This window comes from Dendrobates tinctorius, unplaced genomic scaffold (assembly GCF_039654945.1).
Source record: "Dendrobates tinctorius isolate UK_male_01 unplaced genomic scaffold, ASM3965494v1 ptg000211l, whole genome shotgun sequence".
In the NCBI taxonomy this organism is placed as follows: domain Eukaryota; kingdom Metazoa; phylum Chordata; class Amphibia; order Anura; family Dendrobatidae; genus Dendrobates; species Dendrobates tinctorius.
In genome coordinates this window covers 9,528,197-9,556,014 of record NW_027361878.1, presented here as the reverse complement: position 1 = coordinate 9,556,014, position 27,818 = coordinate 9,528,197, and the positions used below count along the sequence as shown (strand labels likewise).

Genomic DNA, 27,818 nt, shown 5'->3' with positions numbered 1-27,818 from the left:
GCCTCTTGGACTAATCATGGCATGGTATCATCATAATAAAATATACCTGCCTGAGCTGACGGAGCCAGACTCTGATTTGTGATGCCCTTAATTCGGGTAGCATGAATCAGCCTGCAGGTTCCCTTTAAGCATTTCCTGGCAGGATGACAAGCTCACTTTGTTTGAAGAACAAGTGAATCTATAAGGAAATGAAACTTCATGTTGAGAAAAATGGAGCCTTGCCTCGAAGACGAATACATGGAAGGAAAAAGTAAGTATCTCAGTGATCTCGATAGCTGTGAGCTGTCGATACTAATAGATCAATTGAATTAAAGAGGATTATTAAGATGGTTGATTTACAACAGCTTTATTTAAAAGCAAATTCAGGCTGCTGACTGGGGGTATTGTGGGCGAAGATTGCTATCTTCGTAGTGCTGAGAAAACTTCCTCTAAGATGAGCACTATGGAAAATGAAAATGTTCAAACAGTCATAGATTTCATAGCAGTCACACTCAAAAAAAGGGATTGTGAAATGTACTCGATTGATTTATTTTCATCACAAGGGACCCATTGCTGATAAGACACTTGTCAATTAGCTAAAATCTGTAGGGAAAACCCAATAGGACAAGCATGCATCATATCTTTGTATAGAGGCGAATGAGTAGTATGCTCATTTTCGTGTTCATTCCCCGTCCTTTGCTTTTTCGACTAAAGGTTAATTTGTACTGCACGAATAATATGAACTCTCATTTCCTGATAATTTTTCAGAATAAGCAGGTAGCCAAACACCTGACAAACTGTTAAAATTTTCTTACATCGGGAAAAATTAATTTTTGGTTCCCTTAAAAAAAATCATCGTTCTCAGCAGCACATCGTCCTGTGCTGCCGAGAAGTATGGCAGCCTATGCACATAGAATGGTCTAGATTTGATTGTTCTGTGTGCATATTCAATGCAGTCTGCATGTCTAAAAACACTATTAAACCACGTAGTTGATTGGCAATTATTTAGTGCAGCAAGTTGGGTGGTGTAAGTCCAGCCTTTAATCCAGGATAATTAGAAGAAATTCACCAAGGAACTGAGCACATGCACACTTCACTACTGCAAACCATCGCTATTACAGTGGTAAACTAGATTCCCACCAGAGCCTTCTATGCCGAGCTCTACTCTTGACCCCTTACTTGGCATAGGAGATCCCTAATTTAGAGAAGTGTAATGTCCCCCTGGGAGACCTGGAGTTAGACGGTCACGTTGGGTAATGAATCGCACTCTTCTTTAGAGATGGAGTGATTCATGTGCTATTTTAAATGAATTGCCTTTCCTTCGGTACTGAGAAGGTTAAGGACTCTTTCCATGCTGGCTGAGACCATACAGCCTGGTTGTTCTCAGCTGCAACTGCTTATACTTTACTCCTATATATACTGCCCCTGTGCATTTAGTCCCTGCTGGTGAAAGATTTGTCTTCCTGTGCTGAGTGCTAAAGGTAAGTGGTTGGAGTGGAGTTGTTGTAGTTATTTGTAGTTTGCTGTAGTATGTGTGTATTTATTTCCTGGTCCCTATTCCCATTTAGTTTATTCCTCCCTGCCCTATCCTCCTCCCTATTGTTGGTTTGTGCTTTTGTATCATAGAGGTTTTGTGTCATCCCTGTTTTATCTTTGTGTTTTGCTTACCTTACATTTCTGTTCCATGCCTCATAGGATGGGGACAGATTAAGATTTAACAGGAGCTTAGCAAGGTTGGAGACCTGGGCATCTCTGCCTTCAAGAGTGCCCCCGGGACAGGCATAGTTGGGGACCCGGCCCCAGGGACAGTTTGAGGCCCCTCTCCCTTACTGATGACCATCACAGCATGACAAGAAGACTAGCATTTTAATTAAATTGGAAAACTATACTTTTGTCTAATTCATGAAGTCCCAGTGCCATTTTAAATTTTGTTGCATACAGTGAGCGGTGCTTCGAAGTTGTGCGAAGTACAACTCATCTACAAATGTTTTACCCCACTTTCTAAATGGGTACCATCTTGTGTCTTCAACTTTTACTTTGCCAAAGCTTGTGGCACGCACTGCACTAAGACTGCTTCTATGATGTGCCCGTATGGTTAAATATTCTCTAGTATGCAAGGAGAAAAAAAATGACATCTACCTTGCCCAGCTAGTTGCCACTTTAAGAAATTTGGAGCATTTTGCATATCAAAAAACTCATTTACATACTCACACTATTAATAAATCTTCCCAATTAACCTGCTCCAAGGATATAAGCACCCTAGGATTAATGGTGTAATATTTCATAGGCTAAAAACTGACCCACTTTGTCTGGCATTATAACAGTGTAATATGTGATGTTTTTGACTTCCAAATAAATTGATCCAGGCCAAAGATACAGATGCACGAAACAGGTGTTAATTGGACTAAGTTTATCATCACAAGACTGGCACAGTTGTGGCGAAAAATTTTGAGACTGACACAGATTTCGGATTTCACAAAGTTTGCTGCTTCAGTGTTTTTAGATCTATTAGATTTTCTTATTTTTATTTATGTATAGCTATCAGCATTTTATACATTTTTAAACTTTTATTGACGAAAGCATCAACTTTATGCAATGACTTAGTATTTACAGTGTTGACCCTTACTTTCCAAGACTTCTGCCCGTCGCTGGAGATCATCTTCTGGGCAATATCCTGACTGACGACGGCCTGTTCTTGTTTAAAATTTATCACGACTTCTGTGTTTTTGTTTGTCCACCCGCTTTTTGAGGATTGACCACAAGTTCTCAATGGGATTGAGACGTAGGGCGTTTCCTGGCCATGGACTTAAAATTTAAATGTTTTGTTCTTAGAGCCACTTAGTTATAATTTTTTGTCTTGTGACATGGTCTCCATCATGCCGGAAAAGGCATGAATGGTCTGAAGATGCTTTACTGTTGGCATGATACTGGACTCATGTTAGTGCTCACGTTTTCTTCTCTGGCCAAATAATACATAATATTCTTCCAGATGTCCCAAAGAGGACTCCATTAGAGAAAATAACTATGCTGTAAGTACAGGGATTGAACTGCGGAGGACTAGGGTAATTTTCACTGATGACATCACTTCAGACTGCTTGGGACATCTGGAAGAATGATTGTTTGGAGAAGTAAAAGGGTGATCGCTATCATGAGTCATGTGTCATACCAACAATAAAGCCTCCTGAGACCATTCATGTGTGGGGGCTTTTCATCCAGGGGAGTGAGCCATGAATTTAGAATGGGATCTAAACATCTTCCAAGAGTATCTTCTCCCAATGATCCAGGAGCAACTTGGTGATAAAAAAAGCTTTTTTCCTGCATGGTGGAACATCATGTCTCAAGTAAAAAGTGATAACTAAGTGGCTCAAAGAACAAAATATCGAAATATTGGATCCATGTTCAGGAAACTCCCCAGATCTCAATCCCATTGAGAACCTGTGGTCAATTCTCAAAAAATCATGGGGACGAACAATATCACAGAAATTGCCCAATCGACATTTCCTCCAATAACTAGTTGTCCAGCTTCTCCATTAGTCTGTTGGCCAAACCTCTCAATGTCTTTGACTGCTACCGTTATTAATATAATGTGTATGGGGGCTTTGACAGAGTGAATCCCTTTTTCTCATCATGTATTACTGAAAAGATCAAATATAAAGGAGGAGGAAAGTTCCCGAAGTGCTGAAATCAGCCGAATGAGTACAATTAAATGTTTACACCACTAGTGCACCTTTATAGAAGGAGCGTTAATACAGATATTTCACAGTGAATAATTTCTGCAAAAAAAGTAATTATACAAAGGGAAACGGAGTAACTAAAGCGACAGGTTCTTAATCAAAGAACCCATGTGATCCCATACAGTATGTATGAAATCAAAAACTCCTTCAAAATGTAATAACTTTCTCTACCTTTTTCCAAACAGGTAAAGAAACATTGCCATTAAATCAAAGGGACTTGTCTCTCAGGAGATTGAAGGTCATTCCATTAGAAATTTTGCTTGATACCAAAATTCAGTCCCTTAATCTCGATAGGAACAAACTTAAAAGCGTCTGTGGGATCGACCATCTTCACCAGCTGAAGATTTTAATTCTCTCCAAGAACGAGCTAACTGATTTCCCCATGGAAATTCAGAGTTTAACCCATTTAGAAAAGTTGGAGCTAAACCAAAATAAAATAAAGGCCATTCCCACTGAAGTATTTTCCAACCTAAAAGATCTTAAACATCTCAGATTAAACAACAACCGCCTTTCAAATCTACCAGTAGACTTGAGCAGTTGTTCCAAGCTACAGTACCTAAACATATCCCACAATCTCTTTACTGATTTTCCTGAATGTATCTTAGAAATAAAGAGTTTGAAAGAAGTCTATATGGGGAACAATAAGCTACAAAAACTACCTGCTAAATTTTTCCTTGATCTGCCCTTGAAAAAGTTGGTGGTTTCCTGCAACCATTTGAGGGAGCCTCCTGATGAGGTTTGTGTGGGTGGCCTCAAACAGATCCGCAGTTACTTTCTTCAACTACAACAAACCAAAGCCAATGAAGACAAGAGGGTCAAAGTAATTTTTTTAGGTGCAAGTCTGGCGGGGAAAACCACGATAAGCAGGAGTCTCAGACAAGGTCACATTGTTCCTGTATCTTTGAACGAAAGGACTGTTGGCATAGAGATCAGTGAATTTCACATCCAAGACCTCACCTTTTTATTTTGGGACTTTGCAGGACATCTTGAGTATTACGTCACGCATCATGTTTTTATTACTCCTTACGCTCTTGTCATTCTTGTTGTTAATCTACATAGGTGAGTTCAGATGGAAAGTTACAAAGAGGTAGAGAAAATATTGACTTTAAGCTTTCGATTTGATCCTGATTGATCACGTACATTAATAAGCAGGTTTTCATTGGTGTCCGCCACTGCTGGATCCACTGTTACAAAGTGAATGATGCCCGTGTGAACAGACCAAACAATTCTGTTCCTACGGCCGTGGTCACACTTGCGAGTGTGATGCGAGAAACTCGCATCAATACCCAGCACTGCCACCGACACTCGGACCGGAGCGTTCAGCTGCATAGAAATACATGCAGCCGCACACTCCGGTCCCGAGTGCCGGCAGCAGTGCCAGGTATTGATGCAAGAGATTCGCATCACACTTGCAAGTGTGACCCTGGCCTACTTCTAATAATCATACAGAGGTTTCTGAATACTGTTTCAGGGTGAGCTCTATATTGTCCCAGCCTTAACATGGCAAACATGGCAAACAATACCACAATTGTGGAGCATGTATTTTTTTTCAGTGAGTTCATGGAGCCTGTGTTGTTTTTCAGTGAGTGCAGATATTTTGAACAGGTTCTTACAGGCAGTGTAAGGTCTCTGATATTGTTGGTGAAACAAGTATTGAACTTGTCTCCAATTTTCTAAGTAAATATATTTCTAAAGGTGTAATTGACATGAAATTCTCACCTGATGTTAATAACAACTCATCCAATTTAGATAGGCAATGAAATCAAACCATAAATGGCCATAATTTAATTTATGTGTAATAATGAGAAATGACAAATGGAAAAAGGATTGAACACGCTTACTGATATTTATTTGATAGTTCATACACAAGCCTTTGTTGGTGATGACCGCTTCTTGACCCCTCCTGTATGGAGAAACTAGTCGCAGGCATTGTTCAGGTGTGATTTTGACCCATTCTGCCACACAAACACTCTTCAAATCCTGAAGGTCCCATGGGATCTTTCTATGAACTCTGGGCGTTAGCTCTTTCCATAAATTTACTATTGGATTCAGGTCCAGTGACTGGCTCGGCCATTCTAGCAGTTTTATTTTCCTTCTCTGAAACCAATTGAGTTTCCTTGGCTGTGTGTTTGGAATCATTGTGTTGCTGAAATGTCCACCCTTGTTTCAGCTTTATTCTGGTAGATAGCATCACATTTTTATCAAGAATGTCTTGGTACATTTTATCTTGCAAGGTGAGCGTGCGTGCAGGCCATGGAGGTTGAGTGCATTACTTATACTTTTCTTTGAAACAATTGCATCTGCTTATTCCAGGTCTTTCTGTAGCTCTCCACATGTGGTCCTTGGCTCTTGTTGATATCTTATCTTGGAGATATCTTAGTGATAATTCTATACACTCTTATCTCTATCCACAAGGATAAATCTTACCCCTTAGATCTCAGTCTTAGCCCTTCACCTAGCCAAATCAGTTCTTATACTTTGCACTTACGCGGGGCAATACCCCGAAACATAGTGTCTACAAATTTGGATTCTGGTTTGGCTTTTATCCTTAGATCATATTGAAAGGCTCGGTAAAGGGTTGATATTGACATGTAGGATTGCTTCTTCCAATAAGTGGCACTAGAATTCAAGTCCTCTTCTTCTCTGTAGAGACAATTTGCACCCTCCTCTGTCTGAAATCTTGCAAGGAGCACCTGGTTATGGCTCATTTATGGTGAAATAGTTCTTTACATTTCCAGATTATTGCCCCGAGAGTGCTCACTGGAGCCTTCAGTAGTTTAGAAATTCTTCCATTTTCAAATAACTTTATTAAATTTTAAGAATAACAGTAATATTTGCAATGGCATTTAAATGTAGAGATTACATTTATACATATGACAAAGGGAAGGGAAGGATAAGGGGTTCGGAATGGGTTTAAGTTGCTTTATTAAGACATACAAAGGGCAAAACAAAAGGAAGGGTAGGGGAGGGAAATATAACAGTAGTGTTATATCCAAGGAAATAAGTTGGGATACATAATCCAACTATAACTAACAGTGTCGTGTCTCTTCGATATGTTCGGGATTGAACAAACCCCATAAAGAAAAGACAAGACAATAAACTAACAGTATTGTGTCTTTCAATATTTTTAGGGATTAAATAAACCCCTAAAGTAAATAGACAAGCATACATATATCAATACACCTGTAAATAAAAAAGGTATTATAACCGCTTAAAAAATATTAATTCCGCTTAATAAACTGCTTATAACAGAGATACTCATAAGTATACCAAAATGCTTATAAAATATCCTCAAAATGATCTATATGTAGACTTGTCGCGGCTGGTCCGAGTACACCAGTACCCATAGACCAAGAAGGAGGAAAGTTCGGCTTCTTTCTCAGATTATACTCGTGAAGTATGAACCACAGACCATTAAAGTCACTATTTTTTAGGTAAGTACTAATTGTAATCCAAGTGAGGAGAGACCAATTTCGACAGTCCACCACAACGAGAACCCCCAGCAGTCCACAGAGTTCAAGTATGATGAAGACGAAGATCCTGCACAGATGAATGGAGAACGCTGGAGGAAGATATGTAAGGGACCAATCCGGCATTTTTAAGAAAGTCACTACCCTCCTCCGGAGATTGGATATGAATTATCTTGGAGGCATATTTCAGGATTAATGTGGACGTTTGGGACCAGTTATAATTTAAATCAGCACGCTGAAGTTCTATTGTTGTCTGGTGAAATGATCTACGCTTTAGTATAGTGTTCCTAGATAGATCTTTAAAGAAAATTAAATTCTTATATGATGATGAGAGGAAGATTGATTCTTTAGAAATTCCAAGAAGGGAGTTTCTCACCCATGTAGAGTAAAACGAGACAATGACGTCGCTAGATAAGTTAAACAGCAAGGAAGAAGATCTTCGAATCCTATATACTTTCTCAATGAGGTTTTTCTCCTCAGTTCCAGGTATTAAATAACGCACCATTGAGGAGATGTATTCTCTCAGTCGGGATGAATGAATTGACTGCGGGATACCTCTAATTTTCACGTTATTTTTCCTCTTTAAGTCTTCATAGTTGGTCAAACAGCTTCTAAAAGAGGCTATATCTTTCTGAATGTTGCTCAGAGAATTCGAGACTTCACGAAGATCAAAAACTTCTTTAGAACACGAGATTTCCTGGTTTTTAAACATAGATTTCCCATTTTGAAGAGAGATGTTGGGTGTACTGCTAGACCCCTCTTCAAAATCTTTGACAATTTTTGATAATATATCTTTAAAAATTTGCTTAAATAGACTTTCCGATGCTTTAACTTCGTCAGTTCCTGAATTACTCTCGTTGTTGATTCCCAGTTTATTCAACGCGGTTAAAAAAGCTTTACATAATTTTACTGGGAAATTTTCCATAGGATTGACTTCAGAAAGCGGGATATTATCTAGTGAAGTTACATTAAGAAAAGTCTCTTCACCACCCGCCTCAAACTTCTTTTGGGCTATTGTAGGTCTATCAGCTTGAAGTATGTGAGTGTCTCTTATATCCGCATGATTACTAGAACCCTCCGATGGATCAGAGGCAAACGAGGAAGCCTCATCAAAATCACTCCCGTCAGCCAAGTCGCTTTCAGAATTGTTAATAAAGATCTCCTCCCCAACCGATTCCTCTGAATAAACACTTTCTGACTCTTCCTTATTATCAGAAGATATGACTGAGTCACAATCTGTAGTATAATTTAAGTCTGGCTAGTGGTTAACATGGGTCTCCTTGGAATTGTGAGTAGAAGGAGGATCTTGATGTCCAGAACAGCTATTTTTTCTTAAAAAAAAGCACTTAAAGAGTCAATTGATGTTTTACAGGCGTCTGCAATTAGCTCACGAACATTAGCTGTTGAACTAACGTAGTTATCACCTCTAGACTGATTAAGAACAGCATTAGAAGATTCCTCCTCTTCCAATGAAACAGTAGATAATTCCTCTCGTACCCCATTCAATAAGATTATAGATCTGTTCTCTTGCAGCCCCTTATTAGTATTAGTATCCACTTGTAATTTGCCCCCTTCATTATTTTGATTATCAGCATGAATATCTACCCCGGAGGAAGAATGGACCTCACCACAGTTTAGTGGCGTTTATTTGCTTATTCCCCCTTTTAGCATTTGATTACAAGCGTTTCCTGATGTCTGTTTGAGGAAGTTATTAATGGGGAATTTCTCCTTATTTTCCACTCGGATCTGAAGCTGTGGAACCTCCTTATTATTATTAAAAGGTCCTCCGATTATGTTATTCTGCAACAGGGTTCCCCCCTCCACCAACGATCCCTTCGATAATAGCCAGACTTTTCTTATACCCATGGTTTCCGGCACAAATTCAGCTGCATCATGCCGCAGTTTGCTGTTAATATATCTGTTAGTGAGTATAGATTCAGCTGGACCGGGTAATACCAGGGCAGGATATTCATGAACACCCTTCCCCAGCAGCTGTGGGCCTGCAGCCATAACTGCATTCTTCCGATGCTTCATTAAATCTTCTACGGCTGAGGCCGGGGCCGCACTGAACCCAGGTGACCCCATCTCCGATGACCTATAGGCCGGCTGAACCCCAAATGGACCTGGGCCCCTTCTATGTGGGTTGATGGAGGATGATCCGGCACACTCACCCAGCAATGAAGCAGGAACTCCAGTGTTGATAGTTTCCCGCAGCTGCGCGGCCACGGCATCCCCCGCGGTCTCCCGGCTTTCATCTTCTAAAGCCGCGAACGCGCTAAGTCCCGGGGACCCCACCTTTAGTGTCCGGTGATCAAGTCGGGCATTTGATAGATCCAGAGTCTCTCCACAGGTGCTGACAGGCGGCCCGACTGATCCATTCAACGACGCGGCAGGAGTTCCAGCGCCGCTCTTCCCCTGCAGCCGCGCGGCCCCATCACTCACCGCAGTCTTCCGACATTCTTCATTAGCTGGGACCAGGACCATGCTGAGCCCAGGGGACCCCACCGCTGATGTCCGACTCGCCTGCCGGACTCCAGAAGCACTCTTCATCCTCCTCCCGCCGCATGGATCAGCACGAAGCGGAGTCCTGCCTAGTATATGTTCAGCCGGAGTTTGGCCTATATCGGACCCTCTCCCGGAGCTTCCTGGTCCTGCCGAGCGATCCGTCTCCACAGGAACCGCATTTTCCTTCTTGTAACTCCTTCTTGTCATGTTCACCTTGATCTGAAGAGAAAATATTCCACGATTCAGCAATCTTCTGTAATCTTAAGTTAGGGAAGTGCAGGAGCTCCCGAGAAACAGGACCGCTCTGCTCCCCTGCAAGCCACGCCCCCAGAAATTCTTCCATAATCAATACCATCAGTATGTTTTGCAACAATAAGGTTGCAAAAGTCTTGAGACAGCTCACTGGTTTTACACATTATGAAACATTTCTTCTGTGTCAACTTGGTAATGAGAGACCTTTTTATAGGCCATCAGTTTAACCAGCTGATAGTATTTTCAACTAAGTAGCAGGATTTCTTTCTAATTACTGATTTCAGCTGATGTCATGACTTTCAATGGCTTTTTGCTCTTCTTTCTTCATATGTTCAATACTTTTTCCCTGTGTCATGACTGATAACTACACATAAATTTCTTTGCCTTTGTGGATTGGATGGGTTGTTACCGACATCTGGTGAGAATTTCATGTCAATAGCACTTTTAGAAATTCATTTATTTAGAAAATTAGTGACATGTTCAATACTTATTTAACCCACTGTACTTTGAGACTGTTATAATAATAAACACAATTCCCATAGTTAACAATGATGTACACGTCCAAATCACAAATATATAATCTTTATTGTAATAAATTTTAAAAAGATTGACAGATGAACAACAAGGGGTTTAATAAAATGTCACAAGACTATGAAAGCTGCAATCGTGAAATGCACCCCCCCCATGAGATGTCCCACCAAAAAACATTATTTCTAATATCACACAATATGAACCAATGGTGGCAGTCATAACACAGCCCAGATATAGATCAATATAAGTACCGCTATCTATATATAAAGTTGAATGTATGTATGAGTGTATCACCAACCAATCACGAAGCATCTTTCATTTCACCAGAGCTGTTCAAAAGAAGCTGAGCTGTGACTGGTTGCTATGAGCAACAGTTTTCCTTGCAACCAATCACTAAGCATCTCTCATTTCACCAGAGCTGGTGAAAAGAAGCTGAGCTGTGATTGGTTGCTATGAGCAAGTTTTCCCACTTGACAACACGTCAGCAGACACTGACATGGTGGGAGAAATCTAGCATCCCTGGGAACATAAGCTCCCAGCCATTGTCTGCCCCCCAAAAAGGAGCAGAGAGCACATGAAAGAAATGAATCCCCCCTCCCGTGCCCATATACACATCACACATCCTCCATCCTATAGGCACATCTTCCCTCTTAAAGGGATCACTGGTTTGGAAGTCAGAGCAAATCCATCCAGCGCTTTGGTTTTGACCCCAGGCCTCTCTTAAAGGGATCCCCGGTATGGAAGTTAGGACCGTTCCACTCAGCTCTGTGGTTCTGACCCCAGGGTCTCTTAAAGGGATCATTGGTATGTAGGTTAGAGCAAATCCACTCTGCGCTTTGGTACTGACCCCAGGCTCTCTTAAAGGGATCTCCTGCATGGAAGTTAGGGCAAATCCCTCAGCGCTCTGGTTCTGACCCAAGGCCCCTCTTAAAGGGATCATTAGTATGGAAGTCAGGGCAAATCCACTCAGCGCTCTGGTTCTGACCCCAGGCTGATGGGATGATGTGGGATATTAGGGGTAGTAGTCCGGTGGCTCTGGCTGATGGGATGATGTGGGATATTAGGGGTAATAGTCCGGTGGCTCTGGCTGATGGGATGATGTGGGATATTAGGGGCAGTAGTCCGGTGGCTCTGGCTGACGGGATGATGTGGGATATTAGGGGTAGTAGCCCGGCGGCTGTGACAGGATTATGTGGGATATTGGTGGTAGTTGTCCGGTGGCTCTGGCTGACAGGATGATGTGGGATATTAGGGGTAGTAGTCCGGTAGCTCTGGCTGACGGGATGATATATACAGTATATATAACTAGCTGAAGAGCCCGGCGCTGCCCGGGCATAGTAACTAACTACGGTTAGTTATAACAAATTATAATAATTATATCTATACTAGATGGTGGCCCGATTCTATCGCATCGGGTATTCTAGAGTCTCTGTTAAAATAAAAAATAGTTATATACTCACCTTCCGACGGCCCCCGGACTCTTTCTCTCCTCTCCATGCTCTCGGCATCTTCCGGTCCCAGTAATGCTTTGCGCGAAACACCGCTGATGACGTCGCGCTCACGTGAGAGTGACATCATCTCCGGCCCTTCTCGCTAAGCATTACTGGGACCGGAAGATGCCAGGAGCGTGGTGAGAGGCGGGACAGAGTCCGGGGGCCATCGGAAGGTGAGTATATAACTATTTTTTATTTTAACTTTGACTCTAGAATACCCGATGCGATAGAATCGGGCCACCATCTAGTGTATTATACTCCTGTTACACCCGGAGCTGCTGTCACTGTTCTGCTGTTATCTAATGTATTGTACTCCAGTTACAGCCAGAGCTGCAGTCACTGTTCTGCTGCTACCTAATGTATTGTACTCCAGTTACACCCAGAGCTGCTGTCACTGTTCTGCTGTTATCTAATGTATTGTACTCCAGTTACTCCCAGAGCTGCAGTTACTATTCTGCTTTTACCTAATGTATTGTACTCCAGTTACACCCAGAGCTGCAGTCACCGCTCTGCTCTTACCTAATGTATTATACTCCTGTTACAGCCAGAGCTGCAGTCACTGTTCAGATCTTACCTAATGTATTGTACTCCAGTTACACCCAGAGCTGCAGTCACTTTTCTGCTGTCACCTAATGTAATGTACACAAGTTACACCCAGAGCTGCAGTCACTGTTCTACTGTTACCTAATTACCTAATGTATTGTACTCCACAATATGTACAGGACTGTGCCTGTGTAATGAGCGATGCAGCAGTGATGCCTTTAACGGCTGTAATGTGCCTGTACAATAAGCAATGCAGCCGCAATGCAGCGACGACTAAGCAACTGTCGCTGATTGGTCGCGGCCTAACTGCCGCAACCAATCAGCAAGGTGGGATTTCCATTACAGACAGACAGAAGTAGACAATTATATAGTAAATATATAAAGCTGAGTGTAGAGCCCGGCCCACACCGCATAGCCACATTCACTATAATATCCCACATCATCCCATCAGCCAGAGCTACCGGACTATTACCCCTAATATCCCACATCGTCCCATCAGCCAGAGCCACCGGACTACTAATATCCCACATCATACTGTTAAAGCCACCGGACTACTACCACTAATATCCCACATCATCACGTCAGCCAGATCCACCGGACAACTACCACTAATATCCCACACAATCCCGTCACATCTGCCGGACTACTACCCATAATATCCCACATCATCCCATCAGCCAGAGCCACCGGACTACTACCCCTAATATCCCACATCATCCCGTCAGCCAGAGCTACCGGACTACTACCACTAATATCCCACATCATCCATCAGCCAGAGCCACCGGACTACTACCCCTAATATCCCACATCATACCGTTAAAGCCACCGGACTACTACCCCTAATATCCCACATCATACCGTCAGCCAGAGCCACCGGACTACTACCACTATTATCCCACATCATCCCGTCAGCCAGAGCTACCGGACTACTACCACTATTATCCCACATCATCCCGTCAGCCAGAGCTACCGGACTACTACCACTAATATCCCACATCATACCGTCAGCCAGAGCCACCGGACTACTACCCCTAATATCCCACATCATCCCGTCAGCCAGAGCTACCGGACTACTACCACTAATATCCCACATCATCCATCAGCCAGAGCCACCGGACTACTACCCCTAATATCCCACATCATACCGTTAAAGCCACCGGACTACTACCCCTAATATCCCACATCATACCGTCAGCCAGAGCCACCGGACTACTACCACTATTATCCCACATCATCCCGTCAGCCTCCTTTTCCCAGTTTAATCACCCTCCTTTTCCCAGTTCAAAAATTAGAAAATAAAATCATAAAATAACTAAACATATTTGGTATCGCCATGTCTGTAGACATATAATCTTTCAAAAAATGCTGAAACCTTATGTTAAATGCTGGGAACAAGCCATACCTGAATCTTATTCTTTGGGTGTCTGCACTTCCTTTAAAAATGCAATAACATCAATCAAAATGTCGTCAATGTACCCCAAAATGTTATCAATAGAAACCATAGCTCTGCATGCAATAAAAGCAAGCTATGAAAAGCTCCATCAATAGAAAAATAGAAAAAAAAATACAGGTCTCAAATAATGGAGGCACAAACTAAATTTTGTTTTTGTTCACAAAGTTCTGAACTATTTTAAATACTAATATATAAATCGTACTGACCTGAAGAATTATATTGCTGGGTCATTTTTAATTCATAATGAGCACCAGAAAAAATATATAAAAAAAACCCTGAATTGCATTTTGTTTACCTTATTTTTTTCCTTTTCTCAGTAGACTATTTGGTAAAATGAATGGTGCCATTCAAAACTGAAAACTCAGCTTGCATAAAACTAGCCCTGTCAATGGTAAAATTATAATGTTATGGATCTAGGGAGAAGGGGAGGAATTAATTGAAAAACGCAAAAGTTGAAAATCAGCCGAGTGAATAATGGGTAAATCATGAACCCGTGTGTTTTTTCACGATTGTTTAGTTTGATTTTAATGGAAAGACCTTGTGCACATTGCCCAAAGGTGAAACGCGCTGAATTGCAAATAAAAGCTAATGTGTATTTTAATATTCACACAGGTACCAGGTGGCTGATGAACAGATTTTCATGGACTTTGTGGGGTTCTGGATTAAAAATCTGGTCATGAGGGTACCCAATTCAGTAGTTCTTACTGTGGGCACTCACACGGATTTATGCCAACCAAGGGAAGTGGAAGAGAAGTGTAAAGACATCGAGCAAAGGATCTACAGGATGCTGAATGAATATAAGGCTAACCTCACCCACTTCATTAATAATCTGGAGGAACGTCAGGACTCTGAACTCTATCTGGAACAGGCAGATAAGCTGAGGGAATTGTCTAATTGCTCCATACATGTATGTGAGCTTGTCTTGTCATGCATATGATATGATTATGGGTTCAGCAGGAATAGCCATATAATTGCAGGCGTAGATAAACTATAGTCCGAATAACTTCAAAAGTAGCAGTACTGTAGGTTTTAAACGGAACCTGTCACCTTCTGAAATGATATTTACCTGCAAAGATTGTGAAAATCTGCAGGAAAATAACATTCATGTCATGCCTGGCTGCCTAACTGGAACAGCAGCTGCAGGAAGAAAATGAAATTATATCTTTCCTGCAGCTGCTCCCTTGTAGTCATCGGGGTGGTGCAGGGAGCCGTTATTGTCACTGCTCATGATACTGTGAGCGCCCTTTGATCACTCCCTGGCACTGACTGACAGTCTGCTCTGTACACATACTCCACACACACTGCCAATCAATGTCCCAGGGAGTGATTACAGCACACTCACTGTATAGTGAGCAGTGACTGTAAATTCTCACTGCACCGCATGACAGCAGCTACAGTGAATATATAAGTCAAAGGGAATCTGTCACCAGGTTTTTGCTATGTAATCTGAGAGCCACATGATGTTGGGACAGAGACCCTGATTTCAATGATGTGTCACTTACTGGGCTGCTTGATGTAGTTTTGATAAAATACCTGTTTTCTTTCCTGCAGATCTAGCAGTTCTCTGAATGCTGAGCTATGTATAACCCCACCCACAACACTGATTGGCAGTTTTCTTAGTACACTTTGCATAGACAGAAAGCTACAATATGTTATAATGCTAATGAACAATATCTATAAATTAACCAATAGAAAAGTCATATTCATCATATCAATCAGCTGACATAATAACCGGATAAATATGGACAAGTCGCAAATACCTAGACAACAAGAAGGAAACCTCCAAAAAAAGACCAAAAAGTCCTAGCAATGTATATAATTTTATTGGACAAACATTACAGACAGAGGGGAAAATGGTGGACAGTGAAGTGCAAAAAATCCGCACCAATGAATGGATGTAAAGAAAGAGGTGCTAAGACCAATGAAACCCAAAGTTTCACATCATATCTATCCGCGCATTAATCATGATGAAGGATTATATATCGGAAACGCGCGTCGGGGTGAGTGTCTGGACCGTGATTACCTGTCTCTGCCGCCTTTGAGGTAATTTACATGTGTGCCTGAATTAACCCTTGGGGGTACTGGTGGTTATTTAAGTAATATGATGTATTGGTATAGATTCTCTATGGACCAATGATGTGTCCACTGTTCCCTATGGATATACGTAATGCACATGTGTTGTTGATAATTGACGGTATATTAATTTGATCTTATTTGTATCTTATGATCTTTTAAGATTATTATGATATAGATATGATGTGAGACTGTTTGTGTTTCATTGGTCTTAGCACCTCTTTCTTTACATCCATGCGTTGGTGCAGTTTTTTTGGAACGTCATTGTCCACCATTTTGCCCTCTGTCTGTAATGTTTGTCCAATAAAATTATATACATTTTTACTAGGACTTTTTGGTCTTTTTTTGGAGGTTTCCTTCTTGTTGTGTAGACAGAAAGCTGCCAATCAGTGTTGGAGGCGGGGTTATACAAAGCCTATGAATATGGAGGACTACATGGCAGCAGGTTTAAGTTATAATCTCCTGGTAATTAAATAGTGACTTTATCAAAACTACAGCAAGCAGCTCAGTAGGTGATACATCTCTAGAAACAGGGTCTCAGCCCCTACATCATACTGCTTATAGATTACATAGCAAAAACCTGCTGACAGATTCCCTTTAAACTTCACTGAATATAAATGTCTAATCTTATTGCTTGCTCAAATGTTACCGAAAAGTTAATTTTTGAGCGGTTTGGTTTGTATTTAAACAGATTTTGAATGTGTTCCCTATCAATGGTACACACTCCAATGACATTGAAAAGCTCCAGAATCACATATTAAATGCCGTATGCAAGGAAGAGCTATCTCTAAATGTAATTAAAATGCTGCCCCCTATCTACAAAGTGGTGGAAAACGCCATAGTTGAAGTGAAACAAAATGAAGATACTCCACAGCATGGTAAGTAAAAATACCAATATGGGCACTCTTCATCAGACAAATGTGAAAGATACACATTAGAACAGCTGGAAGAGCCATTATTAGAAATAGGACCTGGGGCGGACATACCACTAGTGCAACCTGTGCAGCCGCATCGGGGCTCAAAAAGTAAGTGGGTAATTACCACCTCTAAAGCAGATAGAATTGGGCATGACAATGAGTTATTGGATGACACATAGACCTTCATCAGTCTTTTCCCCTGCATAAGAGTCGCATGTACTTCATGGAACCACGCACACGGGGAGGACATACAAACTCTTTGCAGATGCTGTCCTTGGTGGGATTTGTACCCAGGACCCAAGCGCTGCAAAGCAACAATGCTAGCCACTGAGCTACCATCATTGCTATGCTCTATTTCCTGTGCATGGTAGCATTTAAGGTTCTGTTCTTGCTTTACTAAGTTCCACCAACTTTTTAAAAAGTGTAAAGGTGTAAAATGCCAAACGTGATTACTAAGTACTGATCGCGCAAAAACTTGCAGCTTTTCGCCTCCATACGAATAGGTTATAACTAAGAAATCTTCTTGAACCTAAAAGATGTTCACCACTAATACTTGTCTCTCAGGAATAATGGATTTAGATCATCTTTTAAATGAGGTTCTGCTCATCATCAAAAGTGACCTGGACAAAGATCTGCTCAAAGATATTTTACGATATCTTCATAGAATTGGCCTTATTGTGTGGTATGAAGACATCAAGGCTTTGCTGAACACTGTATTTCTGAAGCCTTCGTTCCTCATCACAGTTTTCAAGGTTTGCTTCCATTAGACTCTGCCGTTTCTGTCCATTTACTGCCTTAGTAGCTCAATTTACAAATGTTTTTGGTTTCGGTTCCAATGTTCTTTTCATCAGTTTTTCTAAAATCTCTCCTTATTGAAATATATCTGTTACGTTACAGATGCTCGTCAGGCACGATCTCCACCACCAACTTGGGGCAATACCAGCTGAAGTTCTCATTTCTGAAAGAGCCTTCAAGCGTGATCTTCTTAAGTGGCAAGAAATGCTACAATCTAAGGCAATGATTCGTTTTAAAGCCATTAGGGTTTTAGTAAAACATCAACTAGAGACCCTATCCCTGCCAGATTCGGAGGATCTATTCCATGATCTGACCGGATATGGGACACAGAAAGGGAAGCTACTAAGCCTCCTCTTACATTTCCAGATATGCATGTCTGTAAAAAACATAAAGCAACTAAATCCAAGAGCCGCTGAGTTTTTTCCTGGGAATCCATGGTGTGAAAAAGACACACGGAAAGATTTGTGCTACCTATTTCCCACCTATCTCAACAATTTCATGGAAGTTAATGAGCGGTGGGGAGGAGACCATGATGAGGACATTCAGGTTAGAGTCTACTTTTCTCCTCAAGTTCCAGAAGGATTTTTTCAAAGGTATGGCTTACTTAGCTATTTATTTCTCAGAGTTGTGCTATTTTTTTTGTTCAAATAGTAATTTTTCAAATCAAGATACAGGTAGATGGGAAGGAGGTTATGGAGATTGTAACAACATATTTTTGTTAGGATGTGCCATCACTTTATGGTAGACTGGGTCCAAACTCTGAGAACTCACATTAATCCTTAGACTTAAGGGGATGCAGAGTTGATTTAGTGTTACAACCTTTTCCATGACCCCATTGTACATGGGAAAAAGTGAAGAGAACTCGGCGCTAATTCAGTTCTGCATCCTTGTCTATCTCAGGTTTGGTGAGGGTGGTGGCACAGTGTTTATCAAGTAAAGGCATATCTAAATGATATGTCAAGAGTTTGTACCACTGAAAATTTATATTGTACCGTGCACTCAATTACTAGTCTAGAACCAAGCAGAGTCATTCAATGAAACCTAGGAATCCGACGATTCCTGTATGATACAGGTGCCTAAGAGACAGGACACAATGCTAAGTTTGCTCTTCGAGCTTGCCAGTCAAATTAATGCAACACAAGGTCTCTAGAGCTCAGAAAGGAGGAAGTCTTGGCAAATTATTTACGTTGAACAGTTAAATGTGTTTTCCAACCCCCATATAAAAAAATTCAGTATGTTAGCACTCCCCATTATCCCTCACAAGTTTACTTCTTACAGCTCTCCGTGCTTTCACCTCCGCACCCCCTCCTGTTGACTGGATGTGCATCCAGTTTCTGGATGCTTGCACTACATTTCCAATCCAGAATTGTGCCAGTGCTCTCTCCACGCCACAATCTGCTTTATTGCTTGTAAACTCTGCTACTCCTTCCCCCAGTGCTGGCCTGTGTAATACAGCTGGCAGTGAAGTTTTCACTTCGTGATGATCCATTGCGCATGCGCCATTGAGATTCTAAGCTGTGCCTGTGCGGAGGGAGTAGCAATGGGCACTCCAGGTTTTTTCTTTGAATGAACAGGATCTCTTTAGTCAGCTTACCACGGAGAGCCATCTCTTTTGGCTCCCAAATGGTTCTCTATTAAATCACATTTCATGTGTAAATGAACACAACATTTAGGGTAAAAAACACACAATACGACAGTGCTGAAACGCAGACTTCGATTGTTCATTTAAGGGAGCAGACTGGAAGGCATGCTCGGGGGAGCTCAGTCTCCTCGGCCCTGACTTTACCACTGTCATTGGTGGTTATGCCTAGAGTTGAGCCAATTTTTCAATATTCGATTTGCACTACGATCGCCGGCAAATATTGAAAATACATTTCCGCAGCCATAATGTTTTTACAGTATATTTATGTGGCTGCATGGCTGTTTGTGCTCCTTTTTTATACCTGTTATTCACTCTTTTTTTCTTGTGGTGCAGATATTTAAAAAAAAAAAAGTGATTTAAGCTTTGGTTTTTATTCCATTTTTTTTATAACGGTCATGTTTCATGCTAAATTGACTATGATTATTATAGTCATGCACAAGTGTCATTTTATAAATTTTTCTCAATGTATGTGCATGAACGTTTTTTTCATACCAAATTGTGTTTTTAGTAATTTATTTGCTTATTTTTTTTAAATGACATTATTATTTTTCTTATTAATATTATTTTTATTAAATTTTAAAATAAGGGGAACCTGTCGTGTTCCCACACACTTTTAACCTGCAAATACAGGGTTACTCTTCAGCCGTTGCAATCCTGTCCGGCTGCTGAAAGCTCATAGAAAATTAATTTTATTGATTGGTACCATACTGAACTAAAGGCATTAAAATTTGAATTCTTTCCGGGAGCTATCGACTTACAGTCATCGTTCAGCACATAGTGAACCTACGCATTTTTTTTATACTGAAACAACACCAAAAACGTGATCCAAATGTACAAAGGACCGAGTAAAAAAGAGATCCATAATAAAATGTTATTTTTATTAAATCACAAATGACTAAAACAGTAACAGACAAGCAAAATGTCATACAGGGTACCCTGATTGGTAAAAAATATTCAGAAGAAAAAGGAATATTATAATATAGATGGGGTCCTTAAATAATAAAAAGTACTGTGACCAGGGGCGGGACTACCGCGGTCGCAGCTGCGACGGGGCCCGGAGTGTTTAGGGGCCCGATTGCGGAGCTGCAGCCGATCATTGGCTGTGCAGCTCCTTGCTTTGAGTGGCTGCCAGGCTGCACACAGGACCTGTGATGAGGTCAAAGGAGGGGAAGAGTCAAAGGGTCACATGATTAGGGGCCTCCGTGTCTGCAGGACTCTGCTGACCTGGTTGTCATGGTGCACTGCTGGATGCGGGTAAGTTTATGTGTGGGGTCAGGAGGGGTTTACAGGGTGGATGTAGCAGAGCCGTGTGTGTACGAGGTGTGTGGAGCAGTGTGTGTACAAGGTGTACGGAGCGGAGCCACATGTGTATGAGGTGAGCGGAGCCCTGTGTGTACGAGGTGTGCGGAGCGGAGCCGCATGTGTACGAAGTGGATGGAGCAGAGCCATGTGTGTACGAGATGAGTGGAGCCGTGTGTGTACGAGGTGTACGGAGCGGAGCCACGTGTGTACGAGGTGAGCGGAGCTGTGTGTGTGCAAGGTGTACGGAGCGGAGTCATATGTGTATGAGGTGAGCGGAGCCATGTGTGTACGAGGTGTACGGAGCAGAGCCACATGTGTATGAGGTGAGCGGAGCCGCATGTGTATGAGGTGTACGGAGCAGAGCCACATGTGTATGAGGTGAGTGGAACCATGTGTGTGCGAGGTGAGAGGAGCTACGTGTGTATGAGGTGAGCGGAGTTACGTGTGTACGAGGTGAGCGGAGCCGCGTGTGTATGAAGTGGACGGAGCAGAGCCATGTGTACGAGGTGTACGGAGAGGAGCTGTGTGTGTACGAGGTGTACGTAGAGGAGCCACATGTGTACGAGGTGTATGAAGCGGAGCCGTGTGTGTACGAGGTGAGCGGAGCCGTGTGTGTACGAGGTGTATGGAGCGGAGCCACGTGTGTATGAGGTGAGTGGAGCCATGTGAATACGGAGCTGAGCCACATGTTTATGAGGTGAGCGGAGCAGCACGTGTATTTTGGCATAGGGGGGCCCCATTTGAAAGTTTGCACCGAGGCCAATAACTTTGTAGCTACGCCACTGACTGTGACCTTCCATCCTTTTAAATATGGTAAGCCTGGCATATCATGATTCCAAATGAGGAATAATGTGAACAAAAAAAAGGTATGTGCACAGAGCAATTGACACTTTATAAATACATAAGGCCTATAGGTAATCAATATCAGAAGAACAAAAAAAGGAGAAGCAAGAGAACCTATAAATCTCATATAATAATCCAAGTGGAATAATAATATAAGCATTGCAGTAAATGTGGACTTTCTAATGAGCATTTGGGTCGCCCTCCCAGGGCTGCGGGGTTACTCGGTACCGGGCTGGTGTCAGCGGGTGGTGTGTCACAGCAGCGGTGACCCGGTCCGTGGCCCTGGGCGCCCAAGTAATGGCGTGATAATGCTTATGGTGGAATAGTTCGTGACGCCACCTGTGGTGTTCGGCAAGTGAGATGTTAGGCCGACGCTGCAGACAGATCCTCTGGAACAGCTGGTGTGGTGCAGCAGTGATGTTATAGCCCTCCACAGGCAGGGCTGTCATCCCAGGGCAGAATAGGTGAAGTGACACTTAGAAGGTGTAGTGTCCGGAGCAGGGGATGCAGCAGTGCCAAGCAGGCGGACGCAGGAAGGAATGGAGGACACCAGGGCATGTAGTTCCAAAGCTTTACTCACAGTCTGTAGTGCCCGCTTCCATGCCTTGTCCACCGGGTCAGGGACTCAATCAACCTCCAGGCAAGATGGAATGCTCCCTTCCAACACTCCGCCAACTTATGTACCTTTTCTGAACGTCTCCTCTATAGCGCCTTTAAGTGTGAAGATCTACTAGTACTGATTTACACTGGAGTTCCTCCTATTATATGTTCCCAAGAACTCTACTTGTACGGCAGAAAGCTGTAGCCTGCTTCGGGGACTCCTTACTCCTGAGTCCCGGCTCTCTATCCGTGTCGCTGTTGTGCCCCCAAGTCTTAGATGGGAGTAGTACATTTACAGCCCACTACTCCACCGGAGTCTGCTGCAGAACCATTAGTGTCCATACAACCTCGGGGACCGGGCCCCGGCCTTGCACTTAGAACTTCTAGGCAGGGTTCTCTCCTAACCCATGTCCTCTGTGTTCCCTCTTCTCCTACATTCCGTACTTGTCTTTCTTTCCTATGGAAGCTCAGGCTTCACTTCAATGTCTTTCTCTTTCTTTCTTTCCCGTGCCAGCAGACCCGGGTCACTCAGGCCTGCTGCAGCACTCCTTCCTCCATCCCTCTTCCAGGGATCTCCTTTCCTCACTCCTCTCCGAGTGACTTCCTCTCACTGACTCTCCCGTCTGACTGACCTGTAATCCTAAACCTTCCCACTCTTTTATGTATCATCAACTCCACCCACCTCCCAGCACGTTTAGTGTTCCGAGCAGGGAACCACCAAAGGTGCTCTGCTTCTCTCTAAGCAAGGAGCCGCAATGTGGTTTTGCTGAACTACTCTATTGTGTGTGGGGTGCAAGTGTTGGAGTGTGGTCAGGAGTTCCCACCTTACCTGGATGGTGGGGCACCACACCTTAGGAGAAGGTGCAGTACCTCTGTGGCGACTGAGCCTCAGGGGCGCCACACACTTATGCTGCAGTATACAGGTAAGGAAATTTAATGAGGCTCAGTTTTAAGCCCCAAGTAATTTCCATAATGAATGCCCCTCAAGATAGTAGGATTATCCTGCCGATAAAACTGATAGTATACATAATGGAAAAAGTGTCACTTGCAGATTTATTCTGTAGACATAGGTGTAACTGATGTCCAGGATTGAAGTGACCACCTCAGCGTCCCCTCACCCCGATGCACGTTTCGCCACCAGCTTATTCCATGGACGTAGCTTGTTTGTTACTGCTTTTAGTCATTTGTGATTAAATAAAAATAACATTTTATCATAGGTCTCTTCTTTCCTCAGTCCTTTGTACATTTGGCTCGAGTTTTTGTTGTTTTTTTTCAGCTTCATAACGCTATTGACATGCAGATTAGCTGTATATCTGCAGTTTAGTAGCGGTTTAGTAGCATTCGGGCATACAACTGGTTTCTTTTAAGGGAATAGAGTTTTACTTGTTAATTTTAAACAAATTGTTCTGTATCATTATATCATAGGCGACTCTATGTGCCCTAAGATCAGTTTATTGTCAGTGCTGCCAGCACAATGGTTTCCCAATCTCTGTTCATGTCACATGGAAACCTGGTGAACTAACCAAATAGAGATGGCCCCATAGCCTCCTTTAGTCATTCAGAAGTCACTTTTGACAACAGTGATCCCATGAACAGATCATGGTTTTTGCAGACCAATTTTCTAACACAGTCTCCTTATATTACAGACTTATGGTGAAATCTTGCTCATTTTATTCCACACATTGGGTAGAAAAAGACAAATTTCTTTTAGCAAACAATGGGAAACCACTGTTGGTGAGACAGTTTAACCAGAGAGCGGACAGTTATCTTGAGATTCGGAGCCGAAAACCAAAAGGACCCAATGGCAAGTCAGAACTTATTTTTTTCTTAACTATAAATCTTCACATTTTTTATAGTCCTCTATGGCAAATGATTGAGGATACCAGATAAACTGACTTTTACTATTTCTAATGTGAAAAAAAAATCTTTGTAAATACTCAGATTTCCGGCCTCTTTGGGATTTCCTGCTAAGCATTCTGTCCATTGCGGAGAAGCTTTGCAAGGAGTGGCCTGGGCTCTTCTACTACATCCGATCACCTTGTAGGACAATTGGATGTCCAGATGAGTTTGAGTGGCCTGACATGGAAGCAACAGGCTCTATCTACGATATGTATGTACTTCAGCACTTAGAATAGTGATTATTGTGCATTCCTTGCTCATTGATAAAGGCATTCTCTGCTTTGGAAAATCCCTATTTATTAGAAGGGTTAGTTGGCAGTAAGCTATTCAGGAAGTGCCCCTTGATGATAAGCTGATCACAAAGTATCTTAAATGGGTTCTCCAGTTTTGAATACTGATGTCAAATGACTTGTTTCAGGATAAAAACTGAGGAAAGAAAGAGCGCAATAGGGTCTTATCTGGGTAAAAGTTGGAATAAATTCAAATGGAATCTACTCACCTTTACCGAAGCAGATTAAAGCATGTAAATCAATGTCAGCCTGCTGCACGCCCGAGGTTCACAACCGTGACCGCCAATGTAACTCCTTTTGGATAAAATATTTAAGCTTACTGTGCGCTGCTGAGACCAGGATAAAATTCACCACATAAGGAACTTTTTAAATCTTCCCAACGCGTTTCAAAGTGAAAAACCACTTCTTCAGGGGATGACATATAGTGACTATATGTCATCCCCTGAAGAAGAAGTGGTTTTTCACTTTGAAACGCGTTGGGAATAAAGATTTAAAAAGTTCCTTATGAAATGACTTGTTTCAGAATTCAGGGTATAGTAAGGGAATATTCCCACTTTCAAGACTCTCATCTACGCTCCTCAATGTTGGTCTTTTCTCACATTTGTCCCAGGACCCGTTATTCGACACGACAACACCAGGTCATATGTTGCTTGTCCCACTGTGAGCAGCCTCCGTGGCCTTAACGTGCTACCGTGGCCTGCAAAATCTCCCATCCAGCACTTCTGGGACCTCAGATGATTTGCCCAAGAGCATTCAGAGCAGCAGAACATTTCACAGACAACCATTAAAAACCTTATTGATAGCAGCAAAGGCTTTAAGTGCAGGGATTTCTGCATAAATCAAGATATTTTGAACATGTTAATTTTCATCATTTGCATATCAGTAACACGTCTACCCGTCCTGTGATTTTCATAATTTCACGTATTTTCCTTCTTGGTGTTGCAATTTCAGTGTTGAGGAGAATAAATGCTCCTCAAAGAAAGCCTAGAAAAAGTGTCTCTGGCTCTGCATATCTTTGCATATCTGAACATTACACAAACTGTTGCCTCTTATTGAAGCAGGACTATTGGCATGCACCTTGCCACAAATCTTACTCCAGTCAAAGCCTGGAGTAAGATTTCTAGAGTACGGTACACAATAAGTAGTCATAAATTAGATGCAGCACCTCGGTCCAATTCCAACTTTGCCCATTTTGGCAAAACTGGGTGAAACCTCACATTGCTCAAAAATTTAGCAACTTTTTAAAGCAATTTACACCAGAATTCTAGTGTAGCCACTTTGATCAACCGGTGCCATAGTGTTTTGCAATGTACCTGTGTGTTCTTTTTTTTTTATTTTTAAATTAATTTTATTCATTTTGAAAAAGAAAGGAATTGAACGGTTGGCAATAGACAAAGCATAAAGGGCAGGTAATGCAGATTCCAGGTCATTTCAGGCCACAAAGACAAGTTTTCAGATGATAATTACAGCAAAGTTGATAAAAGCCAAAGGGAGATGCCTGCGTGTACTTCATTAAAACTTTTAGTAGTGTTATTTCTTAGGTTTTTTTTTCATCTCTGTATAAGGATAAAGGAAGACTTTAAAACCTGTGAGACCTGTTGTAATACAGTCAATATGGAGCTTCTCTTACCTAAAGGTAATTTATATGGCTGAATATGTAATAATTACTAAGAATATCTTAGAATGTTATATTGAATTTTTCCGTGCCGTTTACAAGGTTCGGAATACATCTTGGACTAGCAGTAAGGGAATTCTTTAAAAAAAATTGAAAAAAAAAATGCTTATTTTGAAACGGAGCCATCTAGAATCATATATCTTCAATATAAAGAGTTTCAAAAATTTTTAGCGTGTCCGGCATCCAACAGCTCCACATTGCTGTAGTATCGTCAAGTCCTTTGTGTAAGGCGAGGTTCACACTCGTATAAAAAAAATCAGCCCAGTTTCATTTAGAAAAAAACAGATGATTTTCATCTCAATCAATTGTCATCCGTATGACATCCGTTTTAATTGATCAGTAGTTGCTAAAATTTACAAGACCTAATACTGTTCCCTTTGTTAAAAACAGAAATGTATCTGTAAATATTGGATGCTATAAGGATGAGCGAACGTGCTGGGATAAGGTGCTATCCCTCCATGCTCGGGTGCTAACTGAGTGTCTTTGGCGTGCTCGAAAAATATGTTTGAGTCCCCACGGCTGCATGTTTCAAGGCTGTTAGACAGCCGCAACACATACAGGGATTGTTATGGTTCTGCAGCACAGGACTAGGGTAAGATGGGGGAAAACTGACCCTGCACTGCGACTAGGGTGATACCTACGACGGAGTGGGCCACCCATTCCTTGTGAATAGACCCACCGGCGATCTTAGGTTAATCTCAAGTGAAGACCTAAAGATAGAGGGAAGGGAGTCCCTGAAAGATCTAAGGACTGGGTACAAAAACGGGTCACCACCTAGAACAAAGCAAAGAGAAGGCTGCAGAAACAAACTAAAAACAGAAACTAAGACTAGCAGAACCAGAGGTCCCAGCACTGCACTAATTAAACGCACAGAAGGCAAAGCAAGGCTCCAAGCCAGAACTCAAGCAGATTAACACTGTTGTCCAGCAAGGAATGGGAGACAGGTGCAGGTTAATAAAGGGTGATACAATCACCGGACCCAAGACAAACCCAGCACCAGAGGAAAAAGACCAGCAGCCAGAACACTACAAGAAAATGGCGGATAGTCACAAACTGAACAGATTCTAACAGGGATTGCCTAACAAATAGGCAAACCCTGCATGTATTGTGGCTGTCGAACAGCCGCGAGATATGCAGCAGCGGGGACTCGAATATATGGTATTTTTCAGACCATAAGACGCACCCCATATTTTCAGAAGGAAAAATGGGAAAAAAAATTAATGCGTCAAATGGGGGTTCGTCTTACACCACAATTTTGGGAAACAGACAGGGCTTCGGTCTGATTTGTCTTAGGCTTAGGATTGGGCTGCTGAAAAAAGACCATCTCCGCCCATGATACTTTCTATAAGTATGCCCTCAGCCCAATCACAGATGTGCCCATGACTGGCCAAGTGTTTCCGGTATGTACTCAAATTCTCACTGGGCGAAAAATAGGTTTTATTGTTTTATTTTTAACTCTTTATGTGAAATGCCAATTCCCCAATCACGGGTCTAGTTACTTTATTGCTGATCTACCTTTTAAGACATTGAATTCTAACTTTCCTTTAACATTTTTTACTACACACAGAAAAAGGCCACACTAAAGATCCTTTTCTGCCACCAGCGATTCATGTCACGAACTATGGAGTGGCATCTATTGTATCACACCAGTAAACTGGAGAAGAAAGTTTCATGCCCTGAGATTTCTATAAGAAAGTTTGGAAATCTGTTCAAGCAGTTCCAAGGTTCATTGATGTTTTATATTCTTTTTGTTAAAATGATCTTGGTCTTATGGAAGTAATGACCTAACTGTGCGCCTCAAAATAAAGAAAAATTGCTTTTA

General features: G+C 41.9%; 1 protein-coding gene across 1 annotated transcript; it reads left to right on the top strand.

Annotated features, from left to right (window-relative positions):
- Positions 1 to 202: 202 nt before the first annotated feature.
- On the top strand, positions 203 to 27,818 carry LOC141058238 (malignant fibrous histiocytoma-amplified sequence 1-like). The gene is made up of 10 exons (XM_073554404.1): positions 203 to 250; positions 3,899 to 4,772; positions 14,573 to 14,867; positions 16,725 to 16,911; positions 17,515 to 17,702; positions 17,848 to 18,338; positions 23,779 to 23,936; positions 24,074 to 24,242; positions 25,887 to 25,957; positions 27,564 to 27,818. The coding sequence occupies exons 1-10, from the start codon at positions 211 to 213 to the stop codon at positions 27,647 to 27,649; spliced, it is 2,559 nt and encodes an 852-aa protein (XP_073410505.1). The 5' UTR covers positions 203 to 210; the 3' UTR covers positions 27,650 to 27,818.

Excerpts from the sequence above, each read along its gene's own strand:
- LOC141058238 (XM_073554404.1), top strand. The coding sequence starts at position 211 with ATGGAGCCTTGCCTCGAAGACGAATACATGGAAGGAAAAA. Across the intron at positions 14,868-16,724 it reads TGTCTAATTGCTCCATACAT|ATTTTGAATGTGTTCCCTAT; the intron begins GTATGTGAGCTT and ends GTATTTAAACAG. Across the intron at positions 25,958-27,563 it reads GGAGCTTCTCTTACCTAAAG|AAAAAGGCCACACTAAAGAT; the intron begins GTAATTTATATG and ends TACTACACACAG.